The 15280-nt window shown below is 59.4% G+C and overlaps 1 protein-coding gene across 1 annotated transcript; it reads right to left on the bottom strand.

Annotated features, from left to right (window-relative positions):
* Window positions 1-2521: 2521 nt before the first annotated feature.
* On the bottom strand, window positions 2522-15251 carry CEP131 (centrosomal protein 131). Its single transcript, XM_079323539.1, is given in 28 exon segments — window positions 2522-2740; window positions 3061-3121; window positions 3722-3936; window positions 3938-4127; window positions 4411-4553; window positions 4637-4711; window positions 4827-4944; window positions 5041-5148; window positions 6317-6506; window positions 6720-6822; window positions 7234-7263; window positions 7610-7726; window positions 7806-7931; window positions 8206-8343; window positions 8445-8639; window positions 8943-9125; window positions 9231-9331; window positions 9433-9601; window positions 10243-10359; window positions 11091-11208; window positions 11391-11553; window positions 11643-11693; window positions 11696-11760; window positions 11870-11988; window positions 12096-12210; window positions 12964-13049; window positions 13673-13865; window positions 15151-15251. Coding segments are annotated over 28 exon segments (3453 nt in total). The 5' UTR covers window positions 15246-15251; the 3' UTR covers window positions 2522-2671.
* Window positions 15252-15280: the final 29 nt, after the last annotated feature.

Raw genomic sequence — 15280 nt, 5'->3', positions numbered from 1 at the left:
GTGTGGGGTCCCCCTTGGGCTGGGGGGCTGCCCCATTTGGGGCCATGGCTCAGCCTTGTCTGCTCGACACCACAGCCTTGGCACATGGGAATGTGCCCTCCAAACACGAGCTGCTCCAAAACCCAACAGTCCCAATTCCTGGCAGGGAACATCCCACAGCTTCACCCACACCCCCCTGCAGCTCCCAGCCAGACCCTGGCAAAGCTGTGGGTGCCACTGTCACCGAGCCCACCTCGAACCAGGCTGGTCTTTCCTTCAGGACCATGGCAGGACAGTCCCATCCCATCCTGTCCCATCCTGTCCCATCCCATTCCAGGGGACCCCTTTGTCCCACCCCAGCTCTGAGCACGGGGCTCGCACATCCCCACTGCCAGTTTGAATGTTTAAAGCCAAATTTTGCGTACACGATTAATTTTTTACAAGCCTTCAAGCCTGCACAGAACAGCACCACGCTGCACATGTCACGTCGCCACAAATAGATACAGGCCTGGAAAAATTACCGGCTGCTGGGAGAATAAACACATTGGAGCCAGTTTCTCCCTTCTCCCTTGCCTCCACATTTCTCTCTGGAGCAGCTGTGTCCCACAGGACCCCCCAGTCCCTCTGCAAGGGGGGCAGGTGACTGCTGGTGCCCCATCACTCATTTTGGAGACTCCAGGCTGGGGTGCAGCCCATGGGCTCCCCATTGCTCCCATTGTGTCCCCCTCACTGGGTCCCTGGTCCTTTCTGGATGTGCAAATGGCCATGACTGACACGTGGGACAGCCTGAGCTCCTCCATGAGCCTTTCTGTGCCTCAGAACATCCAGAAGGAGGGTCTGTCACAGTCACTCAAACCCATCACCTGCCCTGTGCCCCCTGCCGCTTGTCCTGCTTCCCACCAGATTTCCAACGTGGCTGTAAAAGGAAAAACCCCAAAGGAGAATCGAGTCCCAAAGCCCCAGGGAGCCCCTCAGGTGCAGCCCTGAGGTTGGGGACTGGTCCAACCCCGGCAAAGGCACAGGCTGGCACTTCCCGGTCGGGGCAGTGCCGCCGCTCCAATTAGCAGGGGAGATTACAGATCCTTCCCAAGGGGAGATTACCCTGCTCGGATCCTGCCACTTGCTCCGGCTTCTCGGCTGATTTGTCTGGGGCTGCAGCTAATCCCCTCCCGGGCAGACACCAGATTGAGCCGCGATTCCCGCGCGGCGGCTGCCAAAAGCCCCCGGTGTTCCTGACCTCCTTCCCGGCCCCGCGGCGGCCAGCGGGCTCCGCTCATCCGCCTAATCCCGGGACAGCCGCGGGGACCGGGGCTCCTTCACTGGGGAGCTTTGGCAGAGCCCGCACGGTCACCGCCAGCCCGGCTGAGCGCCCGCCGTGCCACGGCTCGCCAGGGACAGACAGGGACAGGGACAGGGACAGGGACAGGGACAGGGACAGGGACAGGGACACGCTCCTGCCACGCGGTCCCGCGGGACCCCCGGGATGCGGGCGGGGGGCGCAGGCACGGGCAGCCAGCCGGTAAAAATCCGCATCCCCGTTATGCAACGGCGCTGATGTATTCACGCCTGAACCGGGCACTGGCCTAGAAATTAGCCCGGGCGATGCCGGGGAGGGGCCGGGAAGATGCCGGAGCCCCGGGAGCGGCGGCAGCAGGGCCGGGAACACCCCGGGGACCGCGGGTGGGTGTTCAGGGTCCTACACCGGAGCCACAGGGGTGGGCACCGGCACAGTGAGGGAGCTGAGCCCCCTTCTCCCACGCCAGATTTCTCAGAGCCGGGGGCAGGAGCCGCTGGGGCGGCTGTGCAGGGCGGGGATCGGAAGGAGCGTTCAGGAAACTCCTTGGAAAAGCAGCAAGAGCCAAACAAGCGCCGTGCCCGGCATTTCCCGGCTCACCGGGATGAGCTCTCCAGCCTGGCACAGCGGGGAGAGGGGAACAGAGACCAGCACGGGCACGGTTCTGCTCTGCAGGAGCAGCCACGCTCTGTGTCCCTGCCCCGGAGCTGGAGGAACGTGCCCCACAACTCCCAAATCGAGCGCCAGAGCACGGGCAGGGATCTGGGCCATGGGAAATGGCCGAGCCCCTTGTGCAGCTTCCTGGGGTGACAAAGGGTCCCTCTGCAGCTCCTTGTGACCGAGGGGGCTCTGGCAGTGCTGCCATGGGGCAGGACGGATGGGGAAACATCAGGGACTCTGCTGAGAAAACATCTGCCGGCCGGGGGAGGGAGCAGAGCGGCTGCACACTCCCGGCCAGAGGAAACAGATGCCACCGGCCCAGCCCAGGCACTTCCCGGCCCTGTCAGGGGGTGTTGAGGAATCTGCAGGTAGCTGTGGGATCACATCCTGCTCTGGCTCTGCCTCCCTGCATCCTACTGAATATTTCTGTTTAGAACAGGAAGCAAGGCATAGACTGGGGTGCTGAGCACTCAGAGCAAAGGGAGGATCTTGGGATGCAGAAATGGGGTTGGGAAGGTGGAAGTGGGCACAGGCTTCAAGGAACCACTCATGCCTTGGCAGTGTTGTGCACAAATACAGAAACAGCTGTTAGAAACCAGCAGAGATTTATTATCAGAACAAAACTCCCAAACATCTAAAGGCCACCAAGTGTCCCAGCATGGCCATGATGTTGGGACCAGGCTGTGGAGAACAAGAGGCAGGGGAGAGCCTGGCCCCAGCCCCAGCCCTGCAGGATGGTCACTCCATGGCCAGCTGCCGCTGCTGCTCCAGCAGGGATTCCAGCAGGTTGGCTCTCTGCACAGCTGCCTGCCACAGAGCACAGGGCAGAGAGAGCTCACAGTGCCCAGCCCAGCTCAGCCACAGCCCAGCCACAGCCCAGCCCAGCCACAGCCCAGCCACAGCCACAGCCACAGCCACAGCCACAGCCCAGCCACAGCCCAGCCACAGCCACAGCCACAGCCACAGCCCAGCCACAGCCCAGCCCAGCCCAGCCACAGCCCAGCCACAGCCACAGCCCAGCCACAGCCACAGCCCAGCCACAGCCCAGCCACAGCCACAGCCCAGCCATAGCCACAGCCCAGCCACAGCCACAGCCACAGCCAGGGCATGGAGGAGCCCTCACTCACCTCGTACTGCTTCCTCAGGCTGCTCATGCTCTCCTCCTTCCTCAGCACTGCTGCCTTCACCCTGACATGGATGTGGGAAATGAGCACCCAATGCCAAACACGGGGCTGGGCCCTGCCCCAGGAGCTCAGCCCCTCTCCCCCAGCCAAAGCTGGGCTCCAGGTGCCATCACCCATTGGCAGCACCTTTATTACATTGGTGGGTGCTGTGTAGTGTGGATGGACTTGTCTACAGGAACAAAGGCACATTAGCTTCCTACTTCTTAATTATCATTTTGGGGATGTCCCAGCTCCCTCAACCTCTGTGGCTGTGCCCTGACCATGGGCCCTGCCCCTCTGGAGAAGATCAACTGGCTGCAGTCACAGGTATCATGTGTGAGCCACAGAGAGCCCCTAGGAGATGACAGTGATCCTGGCCAGGGTACAGCCAGGGAGGAAGGCAGACAGAGCTGTGCTCCACTGGCCCATCCTGACATTCATGCCAGGCACTGGGGCAGCCCTGGGGACAGGATGGCACAGAGCAGGCCAGCAGTGACAAGGGACAGAGGATTCGGGGTGGCTGAGCAGCAGCCAGCTCAGGCAAGACTCCTCTGCCTGGTTTACCTGGATAGCTGCTCCTGAGGATGCAGCACTGAGCTCCTGCACCACACCTGGGCTCCCTCACCTCCTGTGCACCTCCTCCAGCTCCCGGTCCTTCTCCTGCACCAGCCTGTCCAGCTCCAGGTGCTGCCTGGCCCTCAGCTCCGCCATCTCTGCCTTCAGCCGCGCGTTCTCCTCCTCCGTCCCCACCAGCCTGTCTGCACATTCCTGCCAGATCACCTCAGTCAGGCCCCTGTGCCCCTGGACAGCTGGGCACGGGCCAGGCAGGGCCCTGGCTCTGCTCCTCGCTCACCTTCCTGATCTCCTCCACCTCCTGCTCCTTGTGCTTGAGCAGGCCCTGCAGGCGGATGCTCTCCCCCTCCAGCTCGGCCAGCCGCCCCTTGAGCTCGTTGCAGCGCTCCTGCAGCTTCCGCTCCGAGCGCTCCAGCTCCTGCAGCTCCACCTCGTACTTGTCTCGGATCCTCTTGATCCTAAGGGCACGAAGGACAGGCAGCCTGGCTCCTCTTGCTGCTGCCTGGCTCATCCCAGCCCCATTCCTGCTGCAGGAGGGACCAGGGCACAGCAGCAAGGGCAGAGCTGCCCCACAAGAGATCCAGGGGCGTTTCCTCAGGTAAGAGGTAAACTCTGTCCCTGTGAGCTGCTCCTTCCTGCACTGACACTGCTCCAGAGCTCACTGGAGAGGTGCCCAGGGGACAGGGAAAAGGGACCAGCCCCTGGGGGACCTGGGGCCTCCCTGCTCCCTTTCCCCCTCACCTGTTCTCCGCTGCCCTCTCGCACTCCTCCTTGGCCAAGGACGTGTCGGCCTCCAGGCGCTGGATCACCAGCTCGATCTCTTTGTCCCTCTCCTTCCTCATCTCCTCCCGCAGCTCCCGCTCCCGAGACAGCAGCCAGGCTTCCTGGAATGGAGACAGCAAACGTGGCCTCAAACTCCTCTCAGAGCCCAGGGGTGGCACATTTGGTGGACAGCTCTTGCCATTACCTCCTTCTTCACATAGTTGGCCTCCCAGGCCTGCTTTTCCAGCTCCAGCTGGTCCTTCAGCACTTTCAGTTCTGCCTGTGAGGAGAAGGGAAAACAACAGCTCAGTCCTGGGCTCCTCCTGTGCTGGCTGCAGCTGCTGGGGAAGCCCCTGTGGGATCCCCAAAGAGCTGGAGGTGAGGGGAAACCAGACCTGGTGCTGCCTCTCCTGCTCCTCCTTCTCCTTGGTGTACTTGTCCCGCAGTGCCCGGGTGAGGGCTGAGCTGTTGGCCTCCAGCTGCTGCCGCAGCTCCTCTGCCTCTGCTCGCTGCCTGCACAGACACAGCTCCAGCATCCACACCAGCCCCTCTTCCCACAGGAGTCTGTCCCCAGGGCTGCCCCCAGCCCCAGGCCCCCAGCCTGCTCACCTGGCTGCTTGCTGGCTCAGCCTCTCCTTCTCCTCGGCCACCTCGGCATAGAGCCGGCGCCGCTGCAGCTCCAGTGCCTGCTCCTCCTGCTCCAGCTGCTGCTCACACCTGTGGGACACACTCACTCCAGGGCTGTGCCTTGAGCACTCAGCCTCTTCTCCACCCTGCCCTTCACGATGCCAGAGGATGCTCCCAGCTCTGCAGCATCGCCCACCTGAGGCCGGTGGAGTGTGTTGGGTTGATGTGGCCAGAAAATGTGTATTCTATCACCATCTGTTAAAACCGGGTGGGTTAGTGATCCTTATCTCCTGGCACATACTATCTGCTAATGGGCCAGCTTTAAACCAGCTGGGCAATCATCTTTATCTCTCCCATGACCCACCCTTCATCCAGGAGGTATCACCTGTTAATGGGCCATTGTTTTAAACTGGGTGTGGCAGAGATTCTTACCTCTGTGGGAGATATCTCCTGTTAATGGGCCATTGTTTTAAACTGGGTGTGGCAGTGACACTTACCTCTGTGGGAGATATCTCCTGTTAATGGGCCATTGTTTAAAACTGGGTGTGGCAGTGACCCTGATCTCCTGGCACACATTCTCTGCTAATGGGCCATCTTTAAACCAGCTGGGTAATCATCTTTATCTTCCCACAGCCCATCCTCCCTCCAGGAGATATCTCCTGTTAATGGCCAGTGAGTCCCAGTGCATGGCTGATAAAATTCCATCATCCCACTGGGAGATGCTCCACCCAGGGGGAGGAGCCAAGCCTTTCCTACCCAGAGAAAAACTGAGATTTTGGACAGCAAATTACTTTCTTTCCACTGGATACTAGAGGAAAAGCCAGACCTTTCCACATCATCCCTGCACCTTCAGAGGAAACTGCACCTTCTCCAGGAGCACTGCTCCAGCTGAGCCACATCTGCCACTGCAGGAGGATGCAGCCACCATGGAATGGGACTGTGCCACCACCCTGACTGACTGATGGGTGTCAGCTTGGATTCTGACTCTTGTCAGAGTTTGGATTGTTCTTTGTACTACTGTATTTTAATTTTATTTTCCTAGTAAAGAACTGTTATTCCTAATTCCCATATCTTTGCCTGAGAGCCCCTTAATTTCAAAATCATAATAATTTGGAGGGAGGGGGGGTTTACATTCTCCATTTCAAAGAGAAACTCCTGCCTTTACTGGCAGACAGTCCTCCAAACCAGGCCACGGAGAGAAACGGGCTGCAGCCATTGGGACCCCCCGTCAGCCCCGAGCCCGCAGTGACAGCCCCACCTCTGGCGGAGGCGCTGGCTCTGCTCCTCCCTCTCCCTGTCGAGCAGCCCGCGCAGCTCCTGCGCCTGCCGCCCGTAGCGCTGCGCCGCCCGCTCGTCCGACTGCAGCAGCTCGGCCTCGTGCAGCAGCTTCAGCTGGCGGATGTCCTCGCGGTGCTTGGCCAACAGCTTCTGGATCTCCGGCTCCAGCCCTGGGGCAGCGGCAAGGACGGGCACAGCTCAGCCTGGAACCCACCCCAGTGCCCTCGGCTGGCTCGTAAGGTGGGATGAGCACAGAGGGGTTTTCTTTCTCCACCAGAAACAGGGAGCAAACGCTGCTCACATCAAGGAGCTCGTCCCGATCTCTCCTGGAGCACCCTGGCACTGCCCTGGCTCCAGCTGCTGCTGAGGGAACCTGCTCGTACCTTTCACCGTGATTTCTTTGATCTTTTTGGTTTTCTCCTCAATCCACTTCTCCCGCCGGACTTTCTCCGTTGCACTCATGAGTTCCTTCAGTTTCTTAATCTCCTGTTTGGAAGCAAATGGGAAAACTTCAGAGAAGCTGGGAGAGAAAAGCCCTGGGAGCTGGGCTGTTGGGAAGGAAGCTGTGGAGCTGCACATGGATACATGCACAGCCCTGGCCAGGTATGTTCTTCCAGCCCAGAGAAGTGACCACATACTCTCCCAGTGCCTTCTCCTCTATCCCCTTGGGAAAGTGCTCGCTGTCAAGACATGAAAGCACCAAAGGACAGGGAAGGGGAACTGGGGGCTGCCAAAGGTCCCTGCATGCAGGGCAGCCCATCTGTCCCTGTGTGATGGTGCTTTCCTCTCCAGCCTTCCCTCTGGAAAACCCTCTGGCAGGGGCTGGAGCAGGGCCAGAGCAGGTCAGGGCATGAGAGCAGAGGGCAAGGCACATAAGAGAGCAAAGACCACATTTACCTCACAAAAGGGGCCCAAAGTGCGCCAGACCTGGGGAGAAAGAAAGGAGGGCATGGAGAGAGAAGGGAATGGTGGGGGAAAGACAAATCCACACAGCTGTGTCTGTGGGAGCCACGGGCAGGGCAGAGCTGGGCAGAGTCCATGGGGGCAAGGGAGACAGCACAAGCGTCCAGACACCAAGACCAGGGGACCCCCACAGTCTGGCCAGGCATCAGCTCAGCTCCAAGGTCAAGGACAAGCAGAGAATGGGATGGTAGAGCTGGAATGTGCCCAATGGTGCTGCCTTCCTGCCAGGCCTGGCACAGGGCAGGAGAAGGAAAAATTCCATTTGAACAAAACCAGCACACGTGTGCCCCCATCTTCCCTGTCCCCTCACCAGCTCGTGCTGCTCCTGCATCTGGGTGATCTTCTGGCCATACTTCTGGTCCACTTGTTTCAGCTCTGCCACCACAGCCTCACACTTCTCACTCAGCACCTTCTTGTCATCGAGGAGCTGGGCAGGGTGAAGAACCAGCATCAGGCAGGTGCAGCCAGCTCAGGCTCTGCCTTCAGGAGCTGGGATGAGGGATTACCTGGTCAATGAAGGCCAGGTGCCTCTGGATAGCTGCCTCATACTGCTCCCTCTGCAGCCTGAGCTGCTGGCTGAGCTCCTTCTCAGTCTGTTTGACGTGTCGGTCAGTCAGCTCCCGCTGCTGAGTCTGTGGGGAGCAGGGGTCAAACAGCCACAACAGGGAAACCACCATCAGGCCAGGAAAACCAGGCACAGAGCTGAAGCAAAGCCCTGGTGCTCACATGTCCCACCCCTGTCAGCAGGAACACCCAGCCCCTCAGGACAGAGGAGAAGGGAATTCAGCCCAGGTCCCAGCTAGATGATCTTTAAGGTCCCCTCCAACCCAAAAAAATCATGATTCTGTAAAACCAAGGGATAGTCCTGGTCGTGTGCTTCACAGGCCACATGTAAAGCTGACACACCAGAGCAGTCTGCAGCAGGCTGATGGCTCTCTTCTTCTCCTCCACTTCCAGCTTCAGCCTCATCATGGAGCTTGTCACCTCCGTGGCAACAGCCGACACCTGCTCCACGTGAGCCAGCTCCTCTTCCAAAAGGAAGCCCTGCCACAGCAGAAAAAACATGATGAAAAGGAAACACCTGGAATGAGGACAGGAGGAAGATTCCCACCAGGAATGGATTCCCACACCACAGATGGACTCACCTCCCGCTGCGTGGCTGAGGCAGCAGACCTGGGCCTCTCCTGCTCTGACTTCTCCATCTCATCCAGGAAACTGATGATGCTTTGGAGCTTGGCCTCTGAGAGCAGAGCCCCATCCTCAGGGACCCCTGGTGGGTGGTTCAGCTTCCCAAACTTCTCCAAGTTGTCAGCAGTCAGGGAGTTGGAGCTGGGCTCCTGCTGGGAATTCACCGTGGTGAATGAGCACCGGGGAGGCTCGGGAGGAGAGGGGCTGCCTTTCCTCCATCACTGCAGCCCAGAGCCTGATCCTCTGGGCTAAACCCTGTCCCACCACCAGCCATTGCATGGCTTACTGTTCCTTGCAAAGCCTTCAAAGCACCAAACAATTCCTTTACCACCTACAAACTCCTCCATCTCCTCCTCCAAACTCCACCATCACTCACTCCAAGCTCCTCCACCACCTTCCCTGGCAGTGCCCAGCTGTTTCTCACCAGGCAGCCATCACTGTCCATCCCAGCTCACCCTGTCCATCCAGGCATATCTGTCCTTCTTGAGGAGCTTGGGTGGGGGCAGCAGCTCTGGCTCCTCCTCCAGCAGCCGGAGCGTGTCCAGCAGCTCATTGAGCGTGACCTTGGACTGAGCCCTGCTGCCAGCAGCCACTGCTGTCTCCAGGTCCTCATTACCCATCTCCCTGGAGCTCACATCCTAAGGGAGAAGATGAGTGAGTTTTCTGGGTCTCCTCAGAAGCCAGCAAAGGCTCTGATGTCACCCTGGCAGAGCAGGGCCCCCAGAAGGCACAGCCAGACCCACCTGCAGTTTGTCCTCTGCCCCAGGGTCCTGTGAGGGCACGGAGCCAAGAGCTCCCAGGCTGCTTCCTTCAGGCTCCCCAGCTGCCAGGGGGGAACTGGCCTCTGCAGGAAGCAGACTGTTCTCAGGCACTCACCCCAGCCAGGCCCTGGGAAGCAGCTCCTCAGAGCAAACAGCTCCTGGACCCCTCCTTCCCCTCACTCACCGGTGTTGTTGGCTTTGGTGAGGCTGCTGGCCGGGCTGACATTCCTGGCTGAGGCAGGTTTGGCACCAGGCTTCTTCCTGGGCCCCCTCCTGCTCTCCTTCCCCAGCACCAGCTCTTCTGGAGAGCGTTTTGTCTCCGAGGCCTTTTGGGCCCTTTTCTGCTGCAGCTCCTGTGGGGACAGAGCAGCCATCGATGTCCTGAGGTTTTGGGAAGGCACAAACCTGTCTTTGCAAGGCTGTGGCAGCGTTTTTGCATCCTCCAGCTGCTCACTGATGTGACTCCCCCAACCCCTCCCCGATGGAATATGATTCCAATTAGGACAAAGAAAATTTGGGGTTTAAAACATCTCCAGCTTCACTGCCAACTCCTGCAGCCTGTGCCAACCCCATCTGCACTACCAGCTGCAAGAGCAGGGTGACAATGGATGTGCTGCTTCCTGCCAAGGGACAGGGAGGTACTTGGCCCTCTCAGGAGGGACCCTGCTCCTGAGGAGGATCCCATTCCCAGGGTGTGCACACCCTTGGCCATTTCATGGAGCTTGGAGTCCCTGTCTCAACATGGTCACCATTTTCCTGAGAACTACCCAGAAACCAGCACTGTCTTCACAAGCTCAGAACGAGCTGCCAAGGCTTGGCAGGAGCACAGCAGGAAACTGCTCCGTGGCACCTCCATCTCCAGAGGGAGCAATCCATTTGCAAGGCTGGCTCTGATCCTGCCCCATGCCCGGGCTCTGGAGATGCAGAGTGGCCTCTGCTGCCTCTCTGGATGATGCCAACAAAAGGTGCCACACAGGCCTGGCCCTGGCCCTACCTGGATGGCAGCGTGCCGGGCCAGGCGCGCCTTCTCCTCTCGGATCTTCCGGCGTTCCTCGTCCTTCCTCTCCTGCAAATCCAGGATATTCCCCTCCTCCATCCGCTGCTGCCTTTCCTTCCAGAGAGGAGGGTCAAAGGTGTTACTGAGAGCTCTCCACCACTGAGAAGTGTCACCTGGGTCACCCCAAATCCAGGCTTTCCATCCTCCCCTCTGTGCAGGTGAGGAGGCAGAGCTCCACCTTGAGCAGCTCATTTTCTTCAGATCCTCGATGCAATTATTATTGTTATTATTATTATATCATCATCTGGGTCTGCAACCACCGAGGAGACAAGGCTTAAAAATAGACTCACACGCAAGAGCAACGGAGCTTTTCATTACTGGGATAAATAATTGAACACAAAGAAACACAAATAGCTGTGAAACCTTGTCACTCTAACAAGCCACCTCATTAGGGATTCATTAGGATGAGCCAAGACGGGGCATCCCTTCTCTGGCCACGAGTGTGGCCCTGACAATGGCAATTCAGGGAGACTTGTGCTGCTATTGCCAGTGTCTGACTGCTCCCAGTCAGGGGACTGGGGGAACTGGAGCTGTGTGGTGCTGAGCCCTTGGGCCTCAGCTGCTGCTGGAACCCAGCCCAGGCTAATCCCTGGACACAGTCAGCACAGCTCTGAGGGAGCAGGACCCTCCCCAGCTCTCTGGACCATGGGGGCTGGTTGGGTGCAAAGCCAGAGCTCCCTTGACTCCCACAGCCCAGATCTGGGGATTAAAGGGACCCCAACTGCGTGGCCAGCAGGACATGGGTGTTGGGTGGCCTGGGCTGCAGAGCAGGGGACAGGACCAACCTCCCTCTTGGCAGCCATCAGGCGCCCCAGAGCCGCAGCCGCCGTCCTGTGCCGCTGCGAGTGGCGCCGGTACCAGCGCTGGATGGTGACAGCAGCCAGGTTCACCTGCTGGATGAACCTGTGGGGACAGGGAGGGAGGCTCAGCACAGCCCTGGCTGCAGCAGAGCACAGAGGCTTCCCCACAGCACCAGGCCCTGCACCAAGAGTGGCCTTTTCCCAGTGTGCAATCCCACAGGATAAGAACAAGCTTCCCTGGAGCTCCTCACACCTCCTGGCACTGCCCTCCTGCCCTTCCCTCACCTCTCAGCCTCCTCCTCGGTCACCTCCCTCCTCCTGCTGCTGCTGCTGCTGCTGCTGTTGTTGTTGTGGGTCATGATGTTGTTGCTGGAGAAATTCTTCTGAGACTTCACAAAGCTGCTGCTGCCTTCCCCGTCCTCGTTGGAGGTCGCTTTGACGACCATTGCTGGGACAGAAGTTGAACACCACTCAGCCCTGTGCCACACACAGCTCCAGGGCCCAGCCCAGCTGCAGAGCCAGGACATCCCCCCACACTCACTTGAGGGAACTGGGGAGCCTGGTTGGAGCTCTTGGGAGAAGGGCCCTCTCAGCAGTGGAGTAGTTGTTGTGCACCATGGTGGTGACGCAGTTGCCCATTGCGCCCTTGTTGCTCCTAGTGTGGAGAGCACAGGAGTGTCACGAACCGCACCTTCCCCTCTCTGGGTGTTTTTCTCCATGCAGTTCTGCCCACTCCTCCCCCCTCAGGATCCTGTGTCTCCTACCTGTGTTGGCAGTGAAGTTTCGGCAGCCAGGAGCAACTGTGCCTCCTTCTCCTCATGCCTGTGGGTGGCTCGAGGCCGTGGGAGCCAGAGGGGCCTGGGAACGCTCGGGGCTGGTCATCCTGCCATGGAGCCAGCAGGGATAAGGGCACCAAACCCACCTCCTCAAACACCAGCAGCAGCACAGAGCCAAGCTGGCCCCACCACTCCCAGAGCCTGCCATCCTCACCAAGATATTCCATGTGGTTTTCTTTTCCGGGGAGGTTTTGCTCAGAGTTGCCAGTTTCCTCCTTCCTCCTGGATCACCCTCAAAGAAGGCCAGGAAGTCTGCTGTCTGCTCTGAGCTTTATCCAGAGCCAGGGGAGGCAGAGAGAGAGAACAGGGTTCTGGGATAACTCACAGCCACAGGACACACTCTGGGTATGCAGGGCATTTGGATACTCCAGTGTGACACAGAGGAGAAAGGGGCTGGAGAATTGTTACATGGCCACAAAATCCACAAATGACTCGTTTTCACACAAATGGTAGAACTGTGGTGGTGTGTGGTGATAGGGATGGGCACAGACCAACAGCAGAATGGAAAATCCCAACTCAGAAGGCACTGGGAACAGAGAACTTTTGTCTCCTCACACAGCCCAGTTATGGCCTGGAGGGTCCATGAGGACTGTTGGAATCAAATGGAATGTTTTTTGTCACAGCCACAGAAATACACTCCCTTTCCCCAAATAGAAATTCTTCCCTGTGATGGTAGTGAGGCCTTGGCACAGGCTGCCCACAGAAGCTGGGCACTGCTCTGAGAGAGAAGTGTCCCAGGCCAGACTGCATGGGGCTTGGAGCAACCTGGTCTTGTGGAAGGTGATCCTGCATGGGACTTTAGGATCAGGCCATGCTATGAAACCCTAAACAAGGGATTCCTTTTCAAAAAAATAACCAAAGCATCGGAACCTTGGTTTTCAGTTTTAACTCCGTAATGCACGACAGAGCTCAGGGTCCTTAGGAAAGACTCCAGTTCCCACACAGGGGGGTTGGACACAGGTGTGCCCCCAGTGCCACCCACCACAGGACAGAAGGACAGCAGTCTGTGGCTGGAGCTGTACCTGTGTGAGCTGTTCAACCGCTGGTTCACCTGGGTGTGCTGTTGGACCTGCGCAGGTCTGTTCATGGCCCGGGATCCACACTCTTCCTGCAGAGAGCAGGGATAAATCCAGCAGAGGCACACCCAGGAGGAGCACAGGCAAGCCTCCCCCATCCTTTTCACCCAGTGGGACATGGAGTTCCCACCACCACCAGGGGCTGCCAAGCTCTCTTGAAGGTAGCAGGCAATGGGACACCTCGCTCGGGACGCTGCTGAGCCAGCAGGAACACGTTCCTTAGCACGAAGCTCCAGGGAACAAGGGCGTGGGAATGCTGCCAAGGGATTACTCAGCATGGAGCACAGACTGTCTGCTGGATCCTGACAGAACCCAGCAAGCACCTGGGGCTCAACCCCTCTGTGGAACCCCCACTCAGGAGCCCCCGGTGCAACAGGAACAGGAGATGGCAGGAGACACCAGAATCAGGAGTTTCCAGGTGGAAATTGGTGCAGGGAGGTGAAGGGCAAGATGGGAAAAGATGGAATGCTGATGCTCCCTCCTTCTGCACCAAGCAGAGAGCCACGAGCAGCGATCACTGAGGGTGGTGCCAGAGCAAAGCCAGGCTGGTGCTGGCAGAACCACAGCCGAGGGACGTGGGCATGCCTGGAGCCATGGCATAAGCCAGGCACGTGCCCCCTGGCCTGGCACAGGAGGGGGAAGTTCAGGGGCTCACCGGGGCGTTCCTCTTGGCCTTGCTGTCGGCAGCCACGGACACGGAGCGCGCCATCAGCTTGGCAGGGGAGGCGCTGCCGGGGCGCCGCGACACCGGCACCGGCAGCCCCGTCAGCACCAGCTCTGCCACCTCAGAGCCCTGGGCAGAGCAGCAGCTCCGGGTGCTCTTCATGCTGGAGCAGGAGGAAGGAGCCCTGGAAGCACAGTGCAGACAGAGCATGGAGCATCCAGCCTCAGATCCAGGCACTCTGGTGAAAACCAGCACACGGAGCTGGAACTGCTGCCCAACAGGACAAAACACCTTCCTCCAAATGGCCACGTGGCAAATAACCCAAGCACAGCCCTGGAGAGGCTCCAGGTGAACTCCCCACTGCTTTCACCCAACCCTATGGCTGTCCACGAGCTTCTGTCACATTTATGGGCCAGGATTCCAGCAGAGGACTAAAGGGAGGGAAAAGCCCTGCTCCCATCCCAGGCTCCTTCACTCCACACTGCCCATGGCTGCCCCAGGATCACACGGGCCCAGAACAGCCCCATCCGTGCAGGATGGAGGTCACTCCACATCATACATCAGGCTGGGATGCTGAAGAGCACCAGAGCAGATGCCAAGCTCCCAGTCCCTGCCAAGGGTTCATTCAGAAGTGTCTGTGCCCTCTCAGGGGGCACAGGAAGAGCTGGGCCCCCTCCCTAGCTCAGAGCAGCACACATTCCCACCTTTTCCCCTCTGCATTCTGCCAGCCTCAGTGCTGACTCAGGAAAAGACCAGATCACTTTATTTTCTTTACATTTATTAACCAGGCTTGCTCCCTAAATCCTCTCCCCTGGCATGCCCTGGCTTCCCCTCTCAGGGCTCCAACCACAGCCCTTGGCAATGCCTCGGGCTCCACAGCCTGGGGAAACAAAGAGCTCCCATGGAAACCGCCGGGCTCAGGGCAGGAACAGCGGCTCGGGAGGCAGACCCGGCACAGCACCCTGAGCCCCGGCACTCAAACCCCTGGAGCTCAGACTCCCCCATGGCCCCAAGGCCCCAGACCCAGAGGCAAGCCCTGGCCTGAAGCTCCCAAATCCCCTCAGGATCACCCAGGTCCTACACCTATTCCTCTAAGCTCCCAAACCCCAGACCCCCCGAACTCCCCCGCTCCCAGGCCAGGTCCAAGCCCAAGCTGTCAGTTCCTATCTGCCCCAGGCGCTCCCAGGTCACCCATCCCCGGGTCACAAGCCCCCCAAGACCCAGACTCCATAAAGAACCACAAGGCACCAACCATAACCCCCCAGGACCCAGACCTCTCCCCAGGACCCCCAGAAAACCCAGCCCCAAGCCCCTCATGACCCCAGGCCCCGAGCCCCTCATGACCCCGACCGCTCCAGGACCCCTCAACTCGCAGTTCCCCAGACCCCAGCCCAGACCCCAAACCCTCCAAGCCTCGCCAAGCTCTCAGACCCCAACCCCTCACGACCACGGTAATGGGCCCCACGCACCCACAGGCGGGTGAGATGCCGAGAGTGAGGCCCTGGCCCCGTCCCCGCTGCCCCTGGAACTCCCTTTGCTCCCCCGGACCCCCCTCAGCCGCCATTAAGCGCCCCCATCCCCTCACCTACGGCCGCGCTC

This window comes from Erithacus rubecula, assembly GCF_903797595.1.
Source record: "Erithacus rubecula genome assembly, chromosome: 20".
In the NCBI taxonomy this organism is placed as follows: domain Eukaryota; kingdom Metazoa; phylum Chordata; class Aves; order Passeriformes; family Muscicapidae; genus Erithacus; species Erithacus rubecula.
This window is presented reverse-complemented; position numbering and strand designations above follow the sequence as displayed.